Source organism: Simochromis diagramma, unplaced genomic scaffold, assembly GCF_900408965.1.
Source record: "Simochromis diagramma unplaced genomic scaffold, fSimDia1.1 OVJJ01000150.1, whole genome shotgun sequence".
NCBI lineage: Eukaryota > Metazoa > Chordata > Actinopteri > Cichliformes > Cichlidae > Simochromis > Simochromis diagramma.
This window is the reverse complement of record NW_024387083.1, coordinates 1300622-1327608: the sequence shown is the minus strand read 5'-3', so window position 1 is coordinate 1327608 and position 26987 is coordinate 1300622. Positions and strand designations below refer to the sequence as shown.

The window sequence follows — 26987 nt, the reverse complement described above, 5'->3', positions numbered from 1 at the left end:
CAGATTCCCACGACTATAGCTCCTCCTGTTGGTGTGGATGCCCGTGTGCACTACAGAGAGCATCGTCGCAGCTCGATTAGGCGATAGGCGCAGTTCATCAGAGAGTGATCAGAGAGCTCCAACTCTTCTGTTTTGATGTCTAATTACACGTTATTAAAGCAGGTCATCTGGTTTGAATTTTATATTTGTCTCCTCAGTGCAAAGATAAAAATCTTCAGTAAGAACCACTTCAGTTAGTGTGATTAGTGCTGACTTTAAAATGACCCCCTTTTTGGGGGGATTTGAATCTCCGGACTTCTTTTCTTTTGAGCAATGAAACTTGTGTGTTTGTTTGCCTGGATCATGGCTCAAGTCGCAGAAAGCATCGTACAGCAGTTTGACACAAAGCAGAAAATACCAAACTCCAGCACATGCTGTTTTTTTACACCTCTGCTCTCTAACAGGTGTCACATGGGGTGATTCAACTTGATTCAACCCTAAAAATTCACATACATCAAGAGGTTCAAATCACATATATGTTTCTTTCTTCTTCTTTCTTTTTACCTCCCCAGCATGTGGGACTTTAACCTCGTCTGCTGGATGCCACATGGCATTATTGTAGTATTTCATTGCACTGATTAAGTTGATTTATGACATAAAAAATCCACAACCAGCTTATAAAATATAAAGTTTATTATTGAAAAATGGCCACATGTAACAAGCACTTGGATACTTGTAGTACTTTGTCTTTGAAGCAAATTAACTGGACAGGTACTTATGTAGAGCTTTAATACAAACACTCAAAGCACATTTTACTGCAAGCCTCATTCAACCAATCACGCCCGTTCATACAAGCACTTTTTTCCTGTTGCATACACACCTCTAACATTCACACACTCAGGGGTAGATCGATGCATTGGGATACTTCGACATGCAGACTTGCTCTGCATTCTTAGTTAGTAGAACCTAACTACTTTTTCTCATGTAGAGGATCCGTTAACTCTTATCACAGGATTTGTAAGCATTTAGAATTCAGTTAGCGAGAGAGATAATGGAATCCAAATAATCGTGTGTTACTAAATTAAGAGGATCCAAAGGGATTAACATTAATGTTACTAAACACAAGACAGTGTAGATGATTCCACTCTGCAATGTAGAGGTGACCTGCCTCTGCCTCTAGCTCTAGCCCACCACGACCCTGAACTGTATGCGAGGTGAAGAAAATTAACTGATTGGTGGACGGATATGCTTTGCTAATGTAACATTAAGATGACTGTGAAGCAGTCAGCCTGTGTCCCTCACATGCTGACACCAGAGAAGCTGTTGATTGGCAGTGACATGACTTTGTCCAGATACTTGCTGAGTGGCAGCTCTTGTTCGCTGCCGATGCTGTACCTACACCGAATGGTGCAACCCGGGTCCAAGCATGGAGAGATTTCTATTCTGTAAAAGAACAATGCAGCATGTTAGTTTTTCTTAAAGGGTGAAAGTGGACAAGTAAAAACAGAAGAAGCATAAAATTACTTTTGGACATTGGTGTATATCCTGCGAGGGTCTTTGTCCAGACACACGCAGAGTGTTCGTTGCTCCATTGTCCTGATGCTGATGTTTCGAGTTTCGATTTTCTATCATTAACAGATTCAGTTAACGGTTGCCTTCAGATATGGATAAAGCACTTCCACTGCATCATGCATAATGAGATATAACTAGCCAATAATCCAAGGCAGAAGAGAATAACGTCTTACTGTGTTGTATGCGGGGTTCAGAGAGTCAAACCTTGCAGTCAGGTAACTCTCCCCTAAACAAAATGAAAAGGGTGACTCAGTTTTTTCTCCACATAATTCTTATTGCACTGAAATAAAGCAATTGATAAAAAAAAACCAAACAAAAAAAGAAAACCAACAACAAACCTGACGCTGAAGCTGCCGGCTCTGAGGTAATCACCACACGCCAGGTCATAGATGCTTCTCCTTTAACGTCTCGCTTGCTTAAAGTGGCCTGTTGAGAACATCAGTGAGTGTGAGTCTGTGTGCAAGTGTGACAGTGTTAATGAGTGTAAAAGGATAAGGGGTGCACCTTTGTGTAGTTGACCGACAGAACCACCCCAAAGAGTTCCACCGATGACTTCTTTTGTCGTACAGAGGGTTCCCCTGTCAAAGACGAGCCAGTTTATGTCGCCATCTGTTACCGTGGTTACATCAATATCCACACACACATGCACAGAAAGCACACATACTCTGCTGCCGGTCTTTAAGGTGTCTGAAATCTGGGATGTCGGCCTCCAGGTGGGACACAAACAGCTCCTCCACTGAGGCCAGATCAGAGTTGGAGAGGGTCATCTAAACACACGGCATATTTAATCAAATCAAAAACCAGCGTGAACAAACGAATGACAGCACCTACCAGACTCTACACTGAAGAAGTAACTGCTAAACTTAGTTTAGTTAAAGCTGTAACATTTGAATTTGTTTGGAAACAGTGAATGAGCTGGAAAGACATTTGGACGCCCATCTGCCACTTTATTAGGCACGCATGTTCATCTGCTATTGATGCAAATACGGAGTCAAACAATCAGCAACTCAGTGCATTCAGGCATGCAGTAAGGATCAAGTCACATATGTTTATAAAGGCATGTAGGTCAAGACGACGTGCTGAAGTTCAAACTGAGCACCGTGATCTGAGTATTTTAGAAACTGCTGGTCTGCTGGCCAGACTGTTTTGAGCCAATGGGAATGAAATTATTACTCAAATAGCCACTCTTTACAAACGAAGCATGCAGAAAAGCATCTCTGAACACACAACACATTGAAGCAGATGGGCTGCAGCAGCAGAAGACCACGCCGTTCGCTGCTCTTGTCAGCTAAGAACAGGAAACTAAATCTACAATCAGAGTCACAATACTTTTAGAATTAGAATGGGTTCACCAAACCTGAACATTATCGTGGATCAACACACCGAAATCTCTGAGGAAGGTTTCCAGCATCTTGTTGAATCTTTTTCATAAATAATGAATTCAGCTCAGATGGGAATCAGCAAACTGTACCTAATAAACTGGCCAGTGCATGTCACCAAAAAGCTTGTGAAGTTATTATGAACTGAGATCAACATTTCTTGTACTCTGATTTCGTCCACCTAGTGAATAAAGTGAAACATTTTCTCTCATCTTAGCTCAGATTTGTTCTCCACACACTGTAGGAAAAATATTTTATGCTAACACTTGGAAAAAAAACAGTTTCCAAAAATAACACAGCATTTAAATTAGATCAACATGAAATTTGTTACAGTCATAAAAACAACAACAACAAGAAATTGTTGCATAAGTGAATCCCTGAGAGGGGAAAACCTTCAGATGCAAACACAGGGACTGGTTCACCTTTCTGTGAGTTAAACTATGTGGTTCAGGAGCTTAAGAATACAATTTGAGAATTTGGCTGTTCCCTCATCTATTATTGGAATAATGAACAAGCCAAGTCAGTTTTGGCTGTGAACTCTGATATTACTACATTAGAAACAGAGAAAAAGAACTGAAACTCACTGAAAATGATACAAAGATCCACACACAAATAAAACTAATGTGAGAAATTATGAAACAAAGATATGACACAGGAGGTCTAATACTAAATGTCTAAGTCCCCATATCAGCAGGAAAACATTTCATTGTCCAAACTCTAAAACTCAAATTCAACACGCAGTTACACGATTTGACACAAGTCCAGCTTTAAGTAAGAAAAATAGACATTATTTATTATTATTTTCTTTTTAGCTGAATTCTGCTACGATGTTTGACACATGAAAAGCCAGCCTTGCTCTTTGCCTTCCACATTTAAATGCATGTAAAACACAATATCTACACATGATAGCTCTGCTGTACCTTAACTGAATAGACCGGAAGGTTAACGGGCTGTGTCCCACAGCGAAGGTAGTAACACAGGGTGTCCAACAAGTAAAGGCTCAGCTCTGTCGGTTTCCTGGAAACAGAAGGCTGTGCAAAGGGCGGACAGGATTAGATGGACTGCATATAGTTATTATTAATAAGATGTCATCGCTACAGTTGGTTACCAGCTCAGGTAGCGTCGGGATGGCAGCTCCCAGACTGCTAACGTTGACACTGTACCATGGATCCACTCTCTCCAAACAGGACGCCAAAGACAACCTGCTCTCATCCTGTGAGGAGTATTAAGAGTTACGTAGTCCTCTACACTCACACCTGTCAGAGCTGCTTTGAATGTGTCAGTGTAACTCACAGGTGAACTCGGGGAAGCCTCTGCATCAGAGACTGGGATGTAGTACAGCTGCAGGTCTAGTTTCTTGGTCAGCATGTTACGTTTGGCCTCTTTCTTGCTGTATGGACATTTTTAGAAAAGTTTATTTAAAAGTGGGCATGCACACACACACACATACACACACTCCAGTATTTGGGATCCTCACCGTATGATGTAATAAGCCTTGGTGAGCTTTCCCAGGGTGCTGTCGTCCCCCAGTACCACAACTCGAGCCGTGTGACTTCGCTCCTCTTTGAGTAGAGGCGAGTTTCCGGTAACATCTTCCTTCATCTTCTCCTCCATCAGACTCAGTTTTTCTGCAGACTTGAGACCTGAGTTCTTCAAGGCATTTCTCCGTTCCCGCAGTGTCTTTTGAGCCGTGTAAGGCAGCTGCTCTGCTTCGTCTGAGTCCTTTAAGTCCTTCACTATCCCGCTGTCTCTTGAGATCCTTTCTTTGTCATCCTTAATGGAGTTGGAGCCAGAAGGTAGGGCAAAGTCTGTCAACAGATTCCCTTAAGGAAAGACAAATTTAACGTCAGTTTCAAGTAAAACTGCAGCCTTCTTGTATGTGTGGTAAGATTATAGATATGAAGCATCAGTTCTTGTTTGTTTGATGGGCTCACATAGCATCTCTTCATCTGTCCACATGAGGAAGTTCATCTCTGGCAAGGGCACTGTAGTGCTGTACACAGGACCTTGTTCATCATGCAATACATCTGAGAGAAGTTGATAAGAAATATTATTATTATTATCTCCACTTAGAATAACTTGTGTTATAACACACTACACTCAGACCTTTTTCAGAGGCAGCCAAGATGTGTTTGTATATCTGCTTCAGCCCCTTCAGATAATCTGCACGACTGCCGGGACCATGCTGTAAACTCTGCTTCACAGTTTCAACCACATCCTGGAAAAATTGCCTCACATCATGGTCCTCTAAAACCTGGAAGAAGAAAAATCAGGGGAACACATCAGATCCGGATGAATAGCTTGATGTGAATAAGGGAACAAAATGACACAGGAACATCCATCCATTCCACTTCTCCGTTTCAGGGTCGCAGGGTCACAGGAGCCTATTCCAGCTGTCATAGGGCGAGAGGCAGGGACACCCTGGACAGGTCGCCAGTCTGTCGCACGGCTAACACGCAGAGACAGACAACCTTTGCCACTCACATTCACTCCCATGGGCAATATAGATTAATCAATTAACCTATCCCCACTAAGTGCATGTCTTTGGATGGTGGGAGGAAGCTGGAGTACCCCGAGAGAACCCACATAAACACGAGGAGAACATGCAAACTGGATTTGAACTCAGGACCTTCTTGCTGTGCGGTAACAGTGCTAACCACCGTGTCACCGTGCAATGGAAAACAAATCCTTTCAGTGCTGGACTCAAACTCACAGCAAAAAAAGTTAATTTTGTTAAGTTTTCCTTGATTTTATTTTATTTTTCTGAGCAGTACATGTTATTTTTTTTATATTTATAGAAATCAAGGTGGCGTGAACTAAAGTTCTGTTTTTGAAACCTGGAAAATGAAACCTGATTTATACATATACACCATTTGAACTAATGGGTGATTAGTTCATGTAGCTTATGTTTATATTTATATACATAGTAAATAATAAATCTGGGATCATGAAAATGAATGGGATTCATCCTCTGGGGATCACTACTGTTTCTTTGTCCAAAGCACCCTCATGGATGTATTTACCTCAAGAGCTTGAGCTAGTCTGGAGCTTTGGCAGGTCGTCCCTAACCCTGTCTCCAGCACACGGAAAAGCACACTTTTCTCCATAGTCCGTGTGTTTGTGAGCCGGCGTGACACTTCCAAGTATGCTCTAACCGTAGCTTCCAGTGAAACAGAAAACACAGCTGGGTCTGCCAGCACAAACACTCTGCAGGACACAAGCAGGAGACAATAATGTTGCGATATACAGTTGAATCATTCTGATACAGGCCTGGAGGTCTTTCAATATGGCCTGCTTACTTTTCCCTGGCAGCAAAATGCTCACTCTTGATATTTTGCTCTGCGATGACTCTCTTCAGGTACAGAGATCCTGTTGAGGAAAGGGTTTGTCTGGTAAGAGTGAGGGCGGATTTTAGTATCGAGGTCACGCGTGTAATGATATGTGATACCTGGTGCAGTCATTTCCATCTTGATGCTCCTCAGAGTGTGCAGAGCCACAGCGGAGTATGGCGATGGCAGTATCAGCAGTTTCCCCAAACACTCATACGCTTTGTGATAAAGACCTTTAGGAATTGTGACACCTGACTGGATATTGAAATACAGAAAAGCCTTTCAGCCTGTATTTGTACATTATTTACAGCTTGTTGCTGTTGCTGCAGTGTTTTCATGAACAATATCATATTTTCAGCTGTGTGTTGCCAAGTGCGTCTTACCTGAATGACTACATAGTAGAGCGTGTGCAGCACTGGGTTGACAGACATGTAGGTTTTTTTGTCATGGAGCTACACCAGCCAAAAAAACCCAGACAAACAAGAATTCAGTATCTGAATTCATTTTGCACTTTTTAAGCAGAAGTAAAGAAAAGAAAGTCTTTAAATGCATAGCTTTTGCACAACTGCACAACTTGATTTTGACTAGACTTGATGAAGGACAAACCTTGGAAACTGTTGTTAACGTCTTCTCCAGCTTTTGGACCAGAATTGAGATTATTGAAAGGCTGCAGGAAGGATTGACTTCCACCTTCCTTTGGAGGTTCCATACCAGCATTCCTGCAAATCAGGCAGACAGTAGTTTGCTTGCATTGTCTCAGATAAGTGTGACTATCTATTTTAGCAGCTAAATTATCCCACTGTGTGTGAAAAGGGTGGAAGGTTGATACCACTACTATTAGCTAATTAGCTTAAAATAACTAAGCTCTGCAGCCCCTTATTAGGTATCCCTCACTCAAAACTATAAATCACAGCTTTAGGAGTCACATAGTCATGTGTTAATACTTTACACTCACCGGCCACTTTGTTAGGTACACGTGTTCATCTGCTCATTAATAGAAATATCTAATCCACCAATCACGTGGCAGCAGCTCAAAGGATTTAATTATGTGGACAAGGTCAAGATGACCTGCTGAAGTTCAAATCGAGCATCAGAATGGTTGTTGGTGCCAGCCAGGTACCGTGATCTGAGTATTTCAGAAACTGCTGATCATGGAAACCATCTCAAGACAAGAAAATATCCAGCTAGTGACGGTTCTCTGGGTGAAAATGCCTTGTTGAGTCCAGAATTGAGAGATGAAGGGGCACATTGCTTCAAGTTGATAAAGCCAATGATAACTCAAATAACCACTAGTTACAGCCGAGGTGAAGAGGATCTCTGAATGCAAATATGAACATATTAAACCTTGTAGGCAGACAGGGCCCCACCAACAGACTGACACTCCTGTGACCAAAAAACAGGAAACTGAGGCTACAGTACAGTTTGCACAGGACAACAGAAGATTGAAAAAATGTTGCCTGGTCTGATTAATCTTAATTTTTGCTGCAACATTTGGGTGGTAGGGTCAAAATTTACATGAAACAGCATAAAAGCATGGATCTATTCTGCTTTGTATCAGAGGCTCAGGCCTTCTCACCAGATCTCAGTCAAACAGAGCATCTCTGGGAGAGTCACATCATGGATGTGCAGCCAACAAATCTGCAGCAGCTTAGTGATGTTGTCACGTCAACATACACCAAAAACCTCTGATGAATGTTTCCAGCAGCTTGTTGAATTAATGCAGTTCTGCAGGGAAAAGGAGTCTATCCCAGTATTAGGAACATGTGCCTAATAAAGTGTCCAGTGACTGTATGTGTAATAGATTGTAAACAAAGGGAAGGAAAACAGGAAGTGATAAGGAAATATATCACAGTTTTAGAATCTATTTATTATAATTAGTAATTAAACAATACTGTTAAAATGATCGCCTGTGTTGATGCAAACTATCTGCTAACGGAAGCGTCTGTTTTACTAGACAAACACGTTTCTCAGCAATGATGACGAGTTTTTAATAATACATTATGTTGCTCTTTGACTTCAGACTTTGATTTCAGCGCGTGTATATACTTTCAGTAGTGGATACCTTTGTGGGAACAACTCTCGCTCTTCATCTCTTTGAAAAGAGCCTGGACATCATCACACAAGCTGGAGTCCCAAGTGGAGGAGAGGTCCTCTTTAGCTGTTAAAACACACACACATTTTGTTTGCATTCTCTAGACTCCGAGACTGCAGCTTTTACTGGTGAAACGAGAATGCCCATGAAGAAATGAAAACTCTCACCTGTGGGATCGACCATCCTTTCCACTCTTCAGAGTTTTTGAAGGCTTAATTTTAGCACAGCTGACTCAAACCAGAACAAACCACAAAAAGCCCTCTCCTCTGAGGAGAGAGTTCAGCACTAGTCCCCAACAGCCCAGCAACCGAAACGACAAAAATTGAACTGAGTACAAATACCTGATACCCTGCAATGAAAGGTAAGTGCACTTCTGCTTTGTTGTCCGATGACTGGCTCAGCTATAAATACATCGCATCGTGCAAAGCATTGTTAATTTCATTCCTGCTCTGTGTGCAGCATTTCTCCAAAGCTTACTACAGAAGCTTCTGTCCGAGCGAGCGTTTTCAAGTAAGTATGAACACAGTTCCCTCCTGAATATTCCCTGCTGCTTCCTGTTACTGACATAATGCCATGATGATCATCACATTACTATTTTAAGCATGCTCGGCAGGGTGTGATTAACTTATTGGAGGAAATAAAATTCTGAAACAAAACGTCACTATCCAAACACAGATGAGTGTAGTCTTTATTTCAGTTGGATGAGCTACAAAAACAAAATGAAATGCAAATGCTCATGAAGGTTTAAAAAACCAACAACACATGAGAATAAATAGCTTAGTTTACTACACAACATTATTGACTTGAAAATGTACACATTAGTACTCAAGTAATCAGTTTTCAAATTACCCACAGCAGATTTTAACCCACCCCTACACAAACAGTGCCGGTAAGACAAGAACCTGTAAAATCCCCCAACACACCGACAAGTACACCCACATTCCTCAGTATGCAGTGAGCGCGCCAGTGTGTCAGAAGAAAAAGATGCGTACACTTCCTTAACAACAAGGCGGCACACCTTAATCTCAATTGTGGCGCACGCATGAAAAAATGTCACTCTTTGTCAGTCTGTTTATTTTTCACCAGCTGTACAGTGTCCCTGCCCTCAAACATCCCAGCATTAGAAAAAATCCCACAGCTTTCTTCTTCTTCAGTGCGGCACCGAGCTGGTCATGGATACGAGGACGAGAAAGAGGTGATGGGGAGGCAGAGCATAGAGCAGTAGGATGGGTGCAGAGGCTGAACTTGGCCCAGCAGCGGTTGGTAGGTCCTCCAGTCCAAACCGCTTCCCGGCTTACAGCACAGAGACACCTCACACCTGCGGGCGAGACAGAGCAACACTGCATTAGACTCTGAGACGCTGAGGTTGTGATTCACATTCGGAGAAAAAGGAGGCACAAGAAAGAAATTTGCCCCCCATCCCTTTCTCTCAATGCATTTAACAGATTACATAAAACAGAAAATAACAGCATGTGTGGCATATCTGTATGTAGCTGTGCAATGGTGCTGAGTGCAAAGACGTTGGAATAAATTATGGAATAAATCAGGGACAGTGAACTAATTACTATATATACAGCATATACATAAGGACAACGTATAAATAGTATATAGGCACTGACAACAACACAAGATAACATATACAGCACACTTTGGTTCAGCTTTGTTCAGTTGATATTTAAATCAAGAATATTAAGTGCTGCTGATTTATTGTGCTTCATAATTGGGGCTAAAACCTTAAAGGTTTTGTTGTTAATGCTACAGTAATGCACAAATACAAAAGTGCAGCAGCTCATCTGGTGTCCTTCTTTATGAAGAAGAAGAAGCAGGTCTGGAAAATGCTTTAAAAATGAGCCAATCGGTCCTGTTGCTTAAAGTGGGTCTTGGTAATTTTTCATATTTTGTTAACAGAAAAGAAAGGTCATAAAGAAACTGTAATAAATCCACCAGCTTTGGGCTTTTTATCTAAGGTTTTTGTGGAAGTCTGGATAAAATTACTAAATTTATTTTTTGTTATCAATTTATGCTCCAAAAAATTATTAGAAGTTAAAGTATTTTGAAGTTTGGTGAGAGTGTTTTCTTTGTGTAGGGGTCCCAAGAAAGAGGGCAAATGAAAGACTGAGCTGATATGTTTTTCAAGTTATAAATATGAAAGATCAGCAGCTCAACATCTGTCCACATCTTTTGCTTGTAACAGTGTAATTTTAACACGTTGCATTTATTCTTTCATGTAAGTCACGCATCAGAGTATATTTATTTTCCAAGGCTTTAAAATGCAGGAGGAATTCTTTCTGCCACCAAAGTCAGAGGTGATGCTTCGTTTTATACCTGGTGACACTTTGAATAAACTTCTTCTCATCCTGATCCAAACACACAGCAAACGTCGTCCCGGGATCTCTCCCGTTCACCTGCATCTTGTCCACCTTCACTTCTGAGACTGAGATGTGCTGCCGGAGGGAGAAGAAGTGTGAGGAAGGGAAGGGGGGTTGTTTCAAAGGGAGAGTGAGCACGTCATCACATTTAATATCACCCTCACCTGTTTGTAGCCCTTTTTGGACTTGGAGCACTGCCTCTTCAGGACTTCAGTCATTGTGAGCTGCAGGCTCTCTGCTGAATCTGCACCGGCAATATTTGAATAGCTTAACTTACAACAAAGCATAGGCAAGACAAAGAAAAAAACAAAAGAAGAAGTGGGAATCACACGCACCGAGCTGCTGAGGTGTCCTCCACTGTTTGTGAAGATTAATTGATGTGCACATGATTTCTTTATTGATCCACTGGCTCCTCCCACTGATTGCCACCTGTTGCCGAGTCACAGATTAAAGAAATACGCCAGGCTGTGAATTTAAACATCATCTTATTGCTTGTGTTGCAGGAAACGAGTGTGTGGGAACAATACCTTGTTGTATGCAAGGCTTAGTGTTAGAGGGACAGCCTCTCGTTCCTCATCAATGCCAAACCTTTTGCTGGCAGCACCTTCAGAAAGAACACAAGGCAAAATTAGACGCACATGTGCAAAAGTGTGTGTTTGCCTGAATGGTGTCGCTGCTGTCTGATTACAGACATCACAGACTGATTTCAGAGTGTGACTCACCCATGGCCTTCACAGCTCTGGTTCCAGCCGTGTGTCCGAGCTCCAGAGACTGAATAAATACTTCCCTTCTCCTCTCTCCTCCAACCAGGGTGAGCTGTGCAGAGGAAGGAAGTATTCATGGTTATTGTGTCCTGTGCATGCCTGTGTATGTGTCTGTCTGCGTGTTTGTGTGTGTGTGTGTGCGCATGAATCTGCTCTGACCTCAACCTGGTAAAGCTGCACCAGAACAGGCTGGTCTGCATGTCTGCAGTAATAAAGCACCAAATCAGCCAGCAGGGGAAGCTGCTCCGTACCGCCGTTGCTGTGCGAGACGCTGTCATCCTTAGAGGCCGCCTGAGTCATTTAAAAAAACAAAACAAACTATGTTGTTATGTTGGCAGCATGCGCATAAATTAAGTATGCTCATTAAAATAGTTTTACCCAACTCGCCCCTGGTATAAGGAGAACTGAAAAGGTCGCTATTTTTAGGATGAACTTCTGAAACACTGAAAAGTCCCCACAAAACTGATTCAGCTCATGAGGTGTTTTCAGATCTCCAAAAAGTCCTCCACACATGGAAAAACTGAGAGATTTACTATGATCATCACTATGATCTCCAGCCATTTCATTGCTCCTTTCATATAGCAAGTGCCTCACAAAACCTCAAAGGATGAGCCCAAAATGAGGCCTAGCTTACTTTTAGTGCTAGTTTGCTGTAAGAAAAATTAAAACAAGGACACTGGATTCTTTATTCCCTGTAATTCAACTTCATCACTTAAGGATAGTGATTGGAAAAACATCAGCGACTTTTATAGACTTCTACTGTGTGCCGTATGAAACACTGAGAGGTGATGGTGACTGAGTAAAATATACCTGAGAGAGCACGTCAGAGGACAAGCTGAGCAGACTGAGGACATTTCGCTCATACCAGGGATCCATTATACCCAGCATGTGAGCTATATCTGTCGTCCAGTCATCCACTGCAAGGCCATTTGAGTCCTGTATGAAAAGTAAGGTTGTCTGTTCAATTATATTAATGACATTTTATTATCCAAACTGTTTGCACAGCCATAAAAACATGGCTGTTATTTTACAGTACTCAGTGCTTAATGCTACCCGGTGTGTTGTGCAGCCGACAAATCTGCAGCAACTGTTTGATGCTATCAAGTCAATATGGACCAAAAATCTCTAAAAGTAGTAACTGTAAACCCAGTAATAGCAAGGTGCACCTAATAAACTGGCCATTGAGTGTGTATATCAGTTTTAAGTTTATAACGAGAAAACTTCAGAAATGGCAGGTTGTTAAAAAAAATGTCTACAAAACCACATTAATGCTAACTCAGCAGCTAGTGCTTTGGGTAATGTTGAGAAATAGTGTCAACCACTCATAAAGGAACAGTCTGATCAAATTGTTCTAATTACCAGCAGGGGGCGACTCCTCTCTTCCAGACTTTTAAGAAATCTGTGAGAAAGTGACTTCTCGCCTCTCTTCATTAATGATGTCAAAATATCATTTGTTGAAGTTTTATTTAACGCAGCGCAGTATCAATTTTGACATGAATCTATTTAGAGAGAAGCTGATTGTATGATGATTTGAAGTGTTGCTATGAAGTTCTTATCAAGTTGGTTTTGTAAAGTTGAACAAACAGCAAGCAGGCAAAACGCTCAGATAAAGGTATCGAAACAAAACTAAAATAAATTTGCTGGCTACATCCATCTTTAATGTACAGTCTATATATTTGACGTCTAAGTCCTGGAGAGAAAGCGAATTTATTATGAACAATGAAAAGAGGTTTTTTTTGGAGCCAGGCACATAAAGTACTCATTCATAGCTGATCAATGAAATTAAAAGTTGTTTTAAGGATTATTCTTTAAAAGTGGTCCCATCCTATCTATGAACATATGGAGATAAAAGACGGGATAAACTGAGATGCAGAGATGGCAGATGTTCTCACCACAGAGGTAGTGGTTTTGGTTAAACCTACTATCCGCTCCTCAGTTGGTGTGTGCCCTCCTCCCGGATTTCCACTTCGTCTTTTGGTGGGAACAAAGTAAAACTGCAGCTTGCACACCTTGGTGAGCTGGGGACATTTGCTCTCTTTCTGATGCAGGTCGCTGTAGGCTCTGGCCAGCCTTCCAGCCTCTCTGTCACCTCCAAACACCACCACCTTGACGAGGGTAGGTGCTTCTACCAGATCCTCCTCGTTGCAACTCAGGATCGGTCTCCTGCGGACGCACAAATGCTTTTGAGGGGAAAGAGGATCCAAGGGAGCAGGGGACTCATGAAGGGGATGAACTTTGGAGGGTTTGAGGTGTGACTGAGTTCTTTCAAAGTCTTTGTGGTAGGCCATGCTCTGGACACGGCGGCAAACCCTAGGACTGCGAGGGGTCTTGAAAAGCAAGGAGAAGCCTAGGAGGGATCTAGACTTCTTCTTGGGTTTCTTTCTAGGTTTGGGCTGGCTGTCTGGTCTTTCCTCTATGTCCTCCTGTGTTGTCTCCTCGCCCGATTCCACACCCGATGAGCCAGACGGCACAGACCAGCTGGAAGACAGAGAATAGCCGGAGTCCCTGGAGGACGAGGACGCGGTGGAGATGCGATGACTTTGAAACTCAGGATCATCTTTGTTTCCTTCCACCTCGTCTTCCTCATCAAAGCTGGTGTCGTTATTGTCATCATCGTCAAGTCCGGTTTTAAGGAAACAGTCTGACGAATCCATGTCATTCTGAGCTCCAAGAATGTGTTTCAGAACATCTGCAGTGATGCAAAGAGCAGGATTAGCGTTAGCAGATTATCCTGTAGCTCAGTTAAAGGAAGCTTTAGTCATAAATCTGTTTAAACTGAGCTTGTTACCAAAGTTATCATTTTCCCAGTGGCATTTGTGGCATTTGGGGAAGGGCAGCGTGAAAATGTCAACAGCTCCTGATGAGAAGAGGAAATACTGAGATTAAAGTGAACAGAGCCATTTTCATATATAGTGCTTTCATGTTGTTTCATGTTATTCCCTGACCTACCCATGTCTGTGCCTTCATCGGCACGAGCAGGTATAGCAAGGCTTTCTTTGAGCCTCTCCATTCTTTGGAGTATTCCCTCTCTCGCTGATCCAAGATCTGCTGCAGAGGCTGCCATCTCCATGCTTTCCGTCAGTGACTGCAGAATCTGGTCCAGCTCCTCAGGCTGCTTACTCTGAAAGAAACATTAAACATTAAGAAAAAAAACAAACAAAGAAAAAACTTTAAGGGGAAAAAATTGTGAAAAACCTTTAGATAGTTACAGCTTGCAACTAGGGATGTAGTTCTCCTGTAATACAGTAAAATTACATATAATATATAATAATATTTACCTACAAATAAAGGTGCGGTATGCTAGAATAAGGGGGAGCCAAGTCAGATTTTCACAGGAAGCAAAGAAATAATTATACCGTAGGCAAATTTAAGTAAGTGATTTTAAGTAATATGCAATTTCTTGGTAATTGTGCAGAAGAAATTTTTTTTTCCTCATGTTACATTGTAATTACATCGTACTTATTTTAGAGAAGCCCTGTGCCTTTGAAAAGTATAGTCACATTAGAAAGTGTTACCAAAACAGTCAGTGAGGAGTCACCTGCAGGGCTTTGTGGAGCTCCTGTAGGTCATGTTTGGTGCCCAGAGCTGCCTGAAAGCTGTGCAGGATCAGAGTGATGGTGACGTCTCTGCTGCAATGCTGGGAGGCACTCAGCTGCTCGGAGACAGACTGCACCTCTGTAGGAACATCATCGTCTGGACTCACCAGCAGTACCGTGCTGCATACATTAACGCCCACAAACACACACGCAGATGTTTAGTGTGCACAGAAATAGCAGCAATGTTTAGCTCATTTAACAGATCTTTTTTTAAATATTTTCACTCACATTCTGTAATCATTACATTTTTCGTGGACTTACATGGTTTTAGAGCCGTGAATCTCATGGGAAATACCCTGCTCCGTCCTTACCAGTCTTTGAAATGAAATACCTACAGCAAACAAATAGGAGAAAGGTCAAATACATGGATCTACAAGTATGAATGCATGAGGTGGTTTTGTCAGGGAAACACTGCCTCCATGTGGTCACATGGTAATTAACCAAACCAGTGGTTTCTATATTTTCATGTGTCAACACCAAATGAACTCTATTAGACCTTCAGTGTTGTTATATTCTCTCTTATAACTTAACTGGTAAAGTAACAATGCCTTTTTGGTTGTTAGTAGCTTACTTTAATAACCATTTTGAGGAAAGGCACATCAATGCGCACATACACCACACTTGGTGTTCTCTACTTTACACAGAAAGTAGTACCACAAAACTATAAACTGATTTTACTAAATACATAACAAGTGTCAACAGCAGTCAGTCACTAAGTGGATTCATATTAGGTGGCACTTAATTCTACTGGTGGAAGTTTCCACATTTACCAACAGAATTAACCACCATTTAGGATTGTTTGGTCAAGTCTGATTACCTGATTAACCAAGTCTGATTAACATTAAACTGATAAGTAGCTTTGAGTTAACTCTAAACTATCTGTTAGCTGCTTTGTTTTGAACTCAGTTTACTTCCTCCTTCTCTGATTAAAGGATACAACCTTCTTCTTTTTGTTTCTATTAAACTGGCTTTGCTGCCAATGACGCTCACTATTATTGTATAAACACTTAGCTAGTAGTAACTACTGGTGGTATCTATTGTTATGTCTTTCATATTTTACTGCTGTGCATATTAGTTTCATTGCAACCTGGTGCTCGGAGCTCCTGCTGGATGACATTAAGCAGACGTTTAGCAGCAGAACTGCAGGGCTCGGGCCAGGACAGGAAACCATGGAACAACAGGTTGGCGTCCTGCAGCACGCCACTGTTTGCTGGCAAGTAAGGAGCCTGCAAGAGTGAGTAAGTGTTAATGTAAGTTCCACAAATGTTTTTACTGTGCAGCTGATAATGGGAGGATTCCTTCTCATTTCTGTCCTGATCAGTAAATAATAACTCACTCTCAGGAGGGTGGAAGAGAACAAGAGCGAGAGCGGCACCACCAGCTCATACTGACACTGCTCCAGCACCTGTAGAGGAAGAAAAAACTTGAATTGAAACCACTGCCTTTCCTCCTATAGCAATAAACAGCGCAGAAATTGATGTTGGTGTTTCGGCTTTTCACCTCCTTTGTTTTCCTCAGTATTTGCTGTAGAAGGATGAGGAAGTTGTGGGGATCTCTCTTCACAAGTTCCTCCAAAGACCAGCGATTGATGCACAGTCCGGCTAGTCAGGGCAGAGAGAAATTTTAAAAAACCTGAACTGAGCTGCGTATTTCTCCTTTTAGGTTTCAGTCTGATGGCAACCAGTAAACAGACTGTTCAGGTACTCGGCTTATAGTTAGAAAGATGCTTGAAAACGATGACGCCACTTTCACTTGCTGCCTGTTTTTCAATGAAGGGTTTTTAGTTAGAAATTTTAAAAAAGGATCTTGCATAACCGGATACTTGCTCATTCTGTGTGTCACCACTTTCAATTCCCATTTTTCTCTTACAGCTCCCAGGTCATTGAGGGTATAAGTCTTATTACATTATTATTATTATTTGGAAAAGGCTATTTAAAAGGCTATTATTTAATATTTTAAATAATATTATTTTAAATAATTTTAGTTTTCCCACCAGTAGTCTTAACATGTCTTCCCCCGCCCCTCATAGTGGTTTGTTAGGCTGATGATATCATTTTCTGGGGTGTTACCATTAAAAGCAGCTTTGCTTTTGAATCCTACCTTTCCAGAGCTGTGTGTCAGGAGTGTCGACACCCAGGTGACTGAGGCAGCGCTCGAGGACATGCTGGATTCGATCCTCGGTGCACGAGCTCTGATCCAGCGTCTGCATCGTCTTCTACTGAGGCAGACAAATAGAAAAAAAGCTAAATTACTCCCTTTGATGCTTTGGTCTCTTTTGGTCTCTGGTCTCTTCAGTCACTCAGACTTCCCACTGATGGTGCTGGCCACACTTTACAATCATTGTTTATCCCTTTCCAGACCAACACTTGCTCTCACAAGCAAACAGCAAGTGTCCAACCAGTGTCCACAGCAGGGTAAAAAAACACAGCAGACTGGCACTTCCTAGTAATGCCAGTGAGTCACAGACTGAGGGAGTGGACCGGAGATGAGCTGGTGGAAAACAGCTCAACAACTTCTACTTTTTCATTCTTAAAATCAGCTGGTGACACCACATTCATGTGACTCACAAGCAAGTTGGAAATGACTTACAAACGGACAACTTCCTATTTGAGCCTCTTTAGTCCTAAATCAAGCAAATGTGTGACTTTGAAGTAAAAATGGTCGCACAAAAAAAAAGAATTGCTGGAATTCACTTACATGCACCTGTGGTTTGGGCGTTCACACATTTAGCTGCAATAAAAAGCGCACAGTGAAGTAGGTAGCAGCATGAGCAGATTTCCCTGAGACATGGTTTGCTGCAGTATTTACTTAAACTCAGATCACACCCTTTGACATGGATGAGAAGGAATATTTCCCCTGGTACTTTTTCTAAGGAAGCTGTAACTGGAAAAATGGGCTAATCTCAACCAATCAAAACGGGAAAAGGCCTCTCTGAGGCACACAGTGTAAATTAAAGGGAACATCTTGTGTCATTTATATATATATTGTCGATGCTCATATTAAGCATGCCTAATGAAATAATGTGAGCAAAACGTTTCAAGGCTTCAGACTGCTTCAAACATGTGTTTTCCAGCACTTTTTTCTTGTCTCAGCTTCATATGATGTCACTGAGATAGGATATCCCTTATATGGTTATCTCAGGCGCAACAGCCCCGCCCACCTGCTGTCCAAACTTGTTTACCAGAGGCAGTCAATGAGAAGACAATTAGCTTAAAGGAAGGGGAAGAAGATTAACAACAGCTTGTTTTAGACAGCAGGCCCAGTGTAAAATATGTAGGCATTATTTTGAATAGCAAATTATCCAAAGAGTTCAGCAACAACCAAAAATATGTAGCTTGAAATGTGGATAAAGAGTCCAGTTGAAATTTTAAAAGAAAAATGGAACTACTCTCTTTAGACATGGGTAGACATGCAGAGCGTTCACAGTATTGCAACATAGTGGTGACGCCGAACTTGCTTGCTTCCATGGTCAGATGAACTCAGCTAACCTTTCACCAACATCACCAGTCTAATGAGATGTTTCAGTCACATATCCCTTACTTTCAGCTGCCTACGGTATTTCTTATAGGTAATGATTTCAAACTTTGTGTAATGTGTTTGTGTACATGAAGACACACACAAACACAGAGACACACATCCTCTACTTGGGAACGGCCGTAACAGAGGATACAGAAAAACAGGAATTAAAGCGGAACATGAAACAAGTCACTGACACAGACAATGACTTTTAGTCACGCTGTGGCTTCGTAGTTGTAGTTCAAGCTTAAAATCTAAAGCTGCAGGGCACGAAATAACTACATCTGGGCATAGCACATGACCAACAAGGATATGCTGGAAGTATTTGTTTGCAGCAGCTACCTGGCATATCCCCTAGCAGCGAGCAAGTCCATCAATTGTCCACTGAGGAAGCAGGTGTTAATCCATTGTATGCTTTCAGGCTATATTGTTCAGGCCTGCCATGTAAACATGACGTGCCACAATGCAAAAAAAAAAAAAAAAACCATTATTTGATGGGAACTTGACACAATAGGATTGCTGCACTTTAAGGCAATCAAATGTATTTTTATGGCGTGACAGCCCGGTTACATCAACAGCTTTCAACAAAAGAAGAGGAACAGGAAATCTGCAGAGGTTGAATTAAAGTTTGCAGTTAGGTCTCTTATAAGCTGGGTGATAGATGCTCGTTCTAAAACGATATGAGCAGAGATGCACATGCAAGTTGATGCTTAAATGTTTTTAATGCGCATAAAATTAGAGACAACCAGCAAAGCGAGATAAATCTTACCAGTGAGCACTGTAATCTGTGTCCTAGATCATCCCAGATGTACCACAACTGAGAAACGCCAACGAAGGGAAACAATACAGAGACCACATCCTCCTGTGTTGGTGCTTTTCAAAAATAGACCCTCCAACTGCACAGCTAAGAGAGCATGTGCTGCAAAACAGGAACTTGATGAGTCTTTATGCTGAAGTAGTTTACACAAGACATTGTGCTGAAGCAGTAGGAGGAGTCTTTTTTTAAGACAGACCTCATTTGACTAAAGTTGTTCACAACATTGTGCCATAAAAGTCTAGACTGTTGTGATCAAATGTGTCCGTCCCCAGAGATAAGGCGATAAAAACTGGGGTTCTTAGTCCTTTACATAGAGAAATCAATCACAAAAATTTTCATATAAATTTCTGAACACAGACTCCACAGCATGCCAAAGCCTCTTTGGATGGCCTATGTGAGTGTAAGCAGTGCACATACAGCAGTTAGGAAAGCTGTTTTAGGTAGTAAGTGGCAGCGAATGGCCAGTTTGAACAGTCTCTGGTAAATGAAAGGATCAGTCAGTTTTCTGATGACACCAAGAGATGTTAGCTACTCTTTCTGGTAAGAAAACCCTTTTAGTAGGAAACATATTTATGCCATTACTGGTAAATGCCTGTTCACATGGTATAATTCAGTGAGTGTCAGAGGGAACTAGATGTGTGCATCTTCTCTGTGCTCTGAGTGCAGGACTCTAGTTCCCTCTAGTGCATTGTGTGAGTAGAATAAAGGGAAGATAAAGTGAGGTAGGATGTCAGTTAAGTAGATTTTGAATCCTTCTAGATGCAAAATTAGCTTTGGCGGTTTCAGGCAAATACAGTAAACCCATTAGATGCTTAAACCAAAGAGAGGAGAGCTGAAGCTGTCGCTGATCTGTTTTTCCTTTTTAAAAACATAATAAGAAGAAATGAATTATGTGCCTGGTTAATTTCCTGCTATTAAAGTTGATATCGCTGAAAGTGGGTTCATATGAAAACCAAATAAGATTCTGAGATCCATAATAACCTGTTTAAGTTAACAAGTTCATGTTTCAACTCATTGTAGGGTGTCTTCCTCTCTTGTGCTCATGTTTAATACAGGTATTACCAACATAGGACAGTCTTGTCAGGGGAGGCACTGGGGGGACAGCAAATTTTAGGGGGTTGCCAGTGCTCCCCAGAGAGAAGCGGGATACAGCGGTAGAACACCACGCTGGGCACAACTCCTAATAGCTAAGAAAATGAAACTGAGGCTACAGTTTGCGTGCACTCACCTAAATTAGTCAACTGAAAAAACACTGCCTGGTTTGATGAGTCTCTTACTGCTGTAATATTCAAATAGTATGGTCAGAATTTGGAGTAAACAACATAAAAGCATGGATCCATCCAGGTGGTGTAATGGTGGGAGGAATATTTTCTTGGCACACTTTGTGTACCAACGGAGCATCATGTAAAACCACAGCATACCTGAGTATTGTTGCTGACCATATCCACTGTCTTATGACCACATTGTTCATATCTTCTCTGGCTGCTTCCAGCAGGATAAAGAACCTTATATCAGTGGTTTCTTGAACATGACAGTGAGTTCACGGTGCACAATTTTCCTCCACAGTCATCAGATCTCAATCCAATATAGCGCCACAGGGATGTGCTTTAACAGATGATGCACATGCAAATCTGCAGCAGTTGCATGATGCTGTCATGTCAATACAGAACAAACCCTTTTGGCAAATATTTCCACGACCTTTATCAGTCTCTGCCGTTAAGAATTAAGGCAGCTCTGAAGACAAAAGGTAGTCCAACGCAATATTAGCACAATGTAAGAAATAAACTGCTGAGTGTAACTTATTGTTGCTTTGTGTAGCAGTAGTGATGCTCAATGTGCTACATTTGCTTTTGTTTTGTGATGTTTCCTCTTTTACCTAACATTATCACAGCATACGTAAACACCCAAAAGAGTGTTGCAATTCTGAAACATTTATCAGCTTCCCCTTTCCTATCAACAACCCAGCAATTTCTAAAAACATTAATTAGAGTAAAATTTTATCTACAAGTTACCAAAAATAAACAATGGTTAAAAAAAAGACACACACACACATATATAATACTATATATATTTATAGTCCCTATCCCTAATCCATTTCATCCACTTGTGTGTGACTTCTTCAGTTTCCAACACCAGAGGTTTCCCCAACTGGGGAATGATGGGCCATGAGGTCATTTTCAATATCTAAATTGTCATGGTGCGTACAATTTACAGAGAGATGGGGAATGGCTCCAAACACAGCTTTGTAAGATGGTGAAAGACGTATCCTTAGCCCCCCTCCTTGATTCAAAGATGCTCTTTCCCTTCAAAGGATTTCGTTATACCTGGATGACTGAGCATGTATCAAGACATTCTAAGTACTCGTTCATATTTTCACAACACTTACTTTATCTGACTTTACAACCTTGTTCAAATAAATAAAATAAATGGAATCCAAAAATAACAATCCCAATTAAAACTGAAAACAAGGTTAACAAAAGTTAACCTATGATAAAAAAGAAAAAAGAAAAAGATGGCTTTAAGCTGTTTATATGTAATATTTCATTATATATCTCATTGAGACGACAGTTCAGATGACTTTTTTCATGTACAGTGTGCCTGTTAGGCAATGTTGCATCACTCCCTTGCTGGCACATTAGACAATAACGACATGAAAAGGAAGGTTGTGTCTTGCTACTTGCAGCTTATTGGGGCTGCAAACGTGCAGCTGATTTCCTGTGCGTGAAGATAAGGATGTGGTTTAAAGCCCAGCGATGAAACCACGGTGGTCATTGATGGTATCTTAGACGTGTTTTTTTTATTTATTGTATCTTAGTTATATAAGACATACATTCACTGTTGATTAAAGAGAGAGAGGTAGCTGAAAAAATCAAATGACTGCATGACTCTTAAGTTTCATTTCGAGTTTGCTTTTTAAGCTTGTAGTTCACGGAATATGTCGGACGATGTCGCTGCTCCATCTCCGACGTCGAGACATTAAAAAAGAAAAAAGAAAAAAAAAAGCTCCGACTCCTGACTGAATGAGCGGAGCCCCCTTTTTTCTATTATAACAGAGAGGGAATGGGACAGAAGGAGATAGAGGTGGGCAGAGGTGTGACTGAGTGGACAGGCAGAGGCAGAAGGAGGGTCAGAGCCAGCTGGGCATTTGCCATATCTTGGTTTTATTCTGGGTTTTTTAAAGAGGGGGGGAAGTATAACTATAGCAGTAGTTTCGGATTAAATCGGATAGGCTGTTTCTCCAAATTCTTTGGAGTTCTCCTGCACTTTCAGGCTGAGCTGTATATTTGGAGGTAGTGGTCTAGGTGGAGTTTTCTTGGCCCTGTAAGAATATTTTGTACACATTTATTTCTTTTCATGCATTTGTTTGCGTCCTAACCCACTCTCTAATTTCCTCGTGAGCGTTATTTATTGTTTAATAGCTGTCTTGTTTTCTTCTTAATACCTGACTGCAGCGCTGCTAACTGATTATCTTGTCCTCGTCGCATTTCAGCGCAAACCCACCCCCTACGACTCACGGATTACAATGCAAAGGATTTTGGAGGTTTGGGTCACCTTGGTGACAGTTTCTGCGCTTACCAAATGTGTCTTTGGGGGATACGGGTTCAGCATGTTTGCTGCACAGTCTTCCCCTCCGGACCCGTGCTATGACGAGAACGGGAATCCTCGGAGATGCATCCCCGACTTTGTCAACTCTGCTTTTGGGAAGGACGTGCGCGTGTCCAGCACCTGCGGCACTCCGGCCGCCCGCTACTGTGTGGTGACCGAAAAAGGAGAGGAGAGGAGTAGGGACTGTCACACGTGCGACTCCGGAGATCCCAAAAAGTCCCATCCACCTGCCTATCTGACAGACCTCAACAACCCTCACAACCTCACCTGCTGGCAGTCTGAAAACTACGTGCAGTATCCGCAGAACGTCACTCTCACCTTGTCCTTGGGTAAAAAGTTTGAGGTCACCTATGTGAGCCTGCAGTTCTGCTCGCCCAGACCCGAGTCCATGGCGATCTACAAGTCCATGGACTATGGCAAATCGTGGGTACCTTTTCAGTTTTATTCCACTCAGTGCAAGAAGATGTACAACCGGCAGAACAGGGCAGCAATTACGAAGCAGAACGAGCAAGAGGCGATCTGCACGGACTCCCACACAGACATGCACCCGCTGACAGGTGGGCTCATAGCCTTCAGCACGCTGGACGGCAGACCGTCGGCTCACGACTTCGATAACTCTCCGGTGCTTCAGGACTGGGTGACAGCCACGGACATCAAGGTGATCTTCAGCCGGCTTCACACGTTCGGAGACGAGAACGAGGACGACTCCGAGCTAGCCCGCGATTCCTACTTTTACGCAGTGTCGGATCTGCAGGTCGGAGGACGGTGCAAGTGTAACGGGCACGCTTCAAAGTGCGTCAAGGACAGAGAGGGGAATCTGGTTTGCGAGTGCAAACACAACACGGCGGGACCGGAGTGCGACAGGTGCAAACCTTTCCACTACGACCGACCCTGGCAGCGCGCCACGGTTAGAGAAGCTAACGAATGTGTCGGTAAGGGATCCCCTGTTTTCCAATTCACTCTGGAAATATTTAAGCATTTATCAGTGCCAAAATAATCGTAATGAGTGTTGTTATCAGCGTTTTCTACTGTAACACACACACACACACACACACACACACACACACACACACACACACACACACACACACACACACACACACACACACACACACTTAATTCTAGCCAGGTGATTATTCGTTTGCCTTTACTTTTGTTTTTCTCACTCCCCTGATAACTAGTCTCTCCAATTTAAAATATCATTTTGCGCCTAAGTCTAAAATGCGTACTTTACGCACAGGGAAATATGGTAAATGGTGCTCCTTAAATTAGAAATAATTAATTTCTTTTTGGCTAAATATATTTTATAGGAGGAAAAGAGGAGGAAAAGGCCTTTATGTCAAAAACAAGCTGAAATCTCAGCACCTGCGCAGTGAAAACCCCTCAAACTAAAACGTCTATATCTTCAAAATACTTTCTTGAAAATTAACCAACTTATTGGTGAATTATTATCATTTATATGGGTATTTATTATACTTTTTATATCTCCCAAACCAAATAAACTGTTGTTGAAACGACCACAGGAAAAAAAAAGCAAGATCTTTTTTCAGTAGAAATTAGGACTAATTGCTGTTTCAGCAAATTAAAGATTTCGCCAATTTAGTTTGAAAAAAAAAAATACAAATTACGCTAAAAGAAACACCAATGATTTCTAGGAGGCAGGTGCGCCACCGTGAAATAAAGAAAAAAAAAGTCTTTTTCTGTTGTTTCCCAACTTTCACATCCTCCATATCAGTTCTGCAAAAACGCACTTTGTCAACCTTTGATCTTTATCAACATCCACAATAAATCCATGAATAGCAAAGAAAAGGCAGGAAGTCGTTTTAGTAAACAAAGCGCGCCTGCCCAAATGCGTGACTGCGTTTTGCCCCGCGTGTTTCCGACTGTAGTAGCAGCTCTAATAGGAAAGGAAACATTGCAGCTGCACAGATACACTGCAGGGGCGTGTTGTGTTTCCATAAGCAGGTGCTATTACAGATTGGACGGGCGATTAGGGCGGTTTTATTGACATTTTTGGCACGTAGAGTATAAACTGCCACTTTAGAGGCAGTAAACTATTCAGAGAGGAGGACAAAGCGCTGGGTAATCTGAAGCCAGATCTCCCCTCTTTTTTTTAAATTGTAGGGAGAGTGTATTTGCTGCGATGCTGATTATTTCTGAACAGAGAGCAGGAAAGTTTATATCAACAGCTTAAAGCGAAGCAAACCTGGAAATGTAACAAAGTCTCCGACACTGCCATGGTTTGCTCAACCAAACGGAACAAGTGAACAAGTTGTTCCCCTTGGCCTCCGCCTTTCGCCCTTGCAAAAGCCAGCATGTGAGTGTATTTTACTAAAACAAAGGCTTGTCACTTGTGGCATCCATCTCGCTGTCAAGGGGAGGGAGGGAGGGCCCCCTTTACACCACCAACTCACTTTTTTTTTGTGCGACTGGTGTCATCAGATAATAAAAAAAAAAAGCCAGACTGATCATGTCTCCCTAAGAGAAAATAATAAGGGTGTCCTGACACCTTTTGCATGAAAGAAGAGGAGCCAGGGGGAGGGGTTGTTTCCACTGAGCGCTCTGGTCCATATGGTCTGGCGGTGGGGATGCAGAGTTGTGGCGCTAATGATGTGTCTGGATTTCTCCTCCCCGCTGGAGGACATCGCGGTGCTGAGGGAAGAGAGAGAGAGAGCGGTTATGGGAGAGTTGGTTTCACTTATTGTTCAGGACAAAGTCAACTTCCCATGACTTTGCATGCAGGGTCGTCATCAAAAAAAAAAAGAAAAGAAAAGAAAAGAAAAGAAAGAAAGAAACGCATTTACGTTGGCAGCAGCATTCCTATCAGCTGGAGGTGAACGACTGACAAATTTGACCATAAAACAAGAGGGGCACGGGTCCCCCCCTCCTGCTCTTTCCCCCTCTCACTCTCACCCCGTGGAATGCGTTTGGCCACCCAGCGTTTCTTCATAACTTCCATATGAAGGGAACGTCAACATTTACAAGGAGACATCGAACGGCTGCAAGAAAACCCCCCAGGACATTCAAAATTACAGTAAAGAGACTGAAAAAAAGATTAGAGCGAGACTCAAACTGTCTCTCTATAGTCACGAGGTTTTTTTTTGTTTGTTTGTTTTTTTGCACATATTTTATATTAGAAATAAAAAATGCATCATTTATTTTGGTATTGCATCTCTCGCGTAGTTGTTTTTAATCATCTTATTATAAATGGGAATATTTTGCATGTTGGGCAAAAGTATCCACTTCTTTTAAATCTCCGTGCGGCCCGCAGCTATCCGGAGTCATTTAGGTGCCTTTACTATGCGCGACCTTTCAAAACTCTTTGAAACTTTCACCCAATCTAACAGAAAAGGTAAGCAAGTAAAAGAGACGGCCGTGAAAACAAAACCACGCAGGCGCTGCTCTCAAAACTGTGCCGTGGAAAGTAAAATAAATGTGATTTCAAGTCTGACAAAAGCTCAGCAAATCATTTAAATCCGCAATTCATTTTTTAAAAGTGTGTTACACGTTAAAAACTGCAGCATCTATAGTTTTTCTCCAAAACATATTTTTATTGCGAGCTCTCTGTTTTTTAATTACGTAACAGACACTACTGTCACACACACACACACACACACACACACACACACACACACACACACACACACACACACACACACACACACACACACACACACACAGCTCGGTGCTTGTTTAATTACTCAGTGCGTGATGATATTTGACCGTGAGCCATAAAGGAATGCATAATGTTGGGAAACGCGCACATATGGTGACACATCAGGCTCTCATGTCCCAGGCAGCTGCTTCATATTCTCTTCGTGTTCCGCGTATATGGCGCTCTGACCCCTGACAGTCAGGCCCCTGCTCCTCTCCGGCCTGAGTGACTGATGGGCTGTGAAGGTGGGGGTGGGGGAGGGGGGAGTGTACTGTGGGAAACTTTGGCTTGCCAAGTGGGTTTCGAGACCAGA

The 26987-nt window shown here is 42.0% G+C and overlaps 3 protein-coding genes across 4 annotated transcripts in view; 1 reads left to right on the top strand and 2 right to left on the bottom strand.

The window, feature by feature from the left end:
• Nucleotides 1-657: 657 nt before the first annotated feature.
• Nucleotides 658-8900, bottom strand: pik3r6b (phosphoinositide-3-kinase, regulatory subunit 6b). The gene is made up of 19 exons (XM_040045781.1): nt 8519-8900; nt 8322-8417; nt 6866-6978; nt 6643-6711; nt 6379-6514; nt 6230-6299; nt 5954-6137; nt 5037-5184; nt 4865-4957; nt 4408-4753; nt 4224-4320; nt 4039-4143; nt 3851-3961; nt 2216-2318; nt 2056-2129; nt 1890-1977; nt 1725-1777; nt 1504-1604; nt 658-1422 (listed from the first exon to the last, which is right to left on the bottom strand). The coding sequence occupies exons 1-19, from the start codon at nt 8532-8534 to the stop codon at nt 1278-1280; spliced, it is 2148 nt and encodes a 715-aa protein (XP_039901715.1). The 5' UTR covers nt 8535-8900; the 3' UTR covers nt 658-1277.
• A 214-nt stretch (nt 8901-9114) lies between these two features.
• On the bottom strand, nt 9115-19529 carry LOC120742458 (phosphoinositide 3-kinase regulatory subunit 5-like). Of its 2 annotated transcripts, none has more exons than XM_040045775.1 (18): nt 19366-19529; nt 17181-17298; nt 16581-16681; nt 16417-16485; nt 16168-16306; nt 15342-15411; nt 15023-15200; nt 14434-14605; nt 14273-14341; nt 13377-14173; nt 12295-12420; nt 11644-11775; nt 11443-11536; nt 11248-11324; nt 11056-11149; nt 10885-10964; nt 10677-10795; nt 9115-9669 (listed from the first exon to the last, which is right to left on the bottom strand). In XM_040045775.1, the coding sequence occupies exons 2-18, from the start codon at nt 17287-17289 to the stop codon at nt 9522-9524; spliced, it is 2574 nt and encodes an 857-aa protein (XP_039901709.1). In that variant the 5' UTR covers nt 17290-17298; nt 19366-19529; the 3' UTR covers nt 9115-9521. The 2 variants fall into 2 exon arrangements, with proteins under 2 accessions (XP_039901709.1, XP_039901710.1); XM_040045776.1 differs by having other exon boundaries at nt 17181-17295.
• Nucleotides 19530-22455: 2926 nt separating this feature from the next.
• The window catches only part of ntn1b (netrin 1b), a 47257-nt gene continuing 42725 nt past the window's right edge, over nt 22456-26987 (top strand). Inside the window, exons 1-2 of the mRNA XM_040045789.1 lie at nt 22456-22734; nt 22904-23951. Coding sequence (XP_039901723.1) covers nt 22937-23951 — 1015 coding nt within the window. The 5' untranslated portion in view covers nt 22456-22734; nt 22904-22936. The remainder of the gene's footprint in view (nt 22735-22903; nt 23952-26987) is intronic.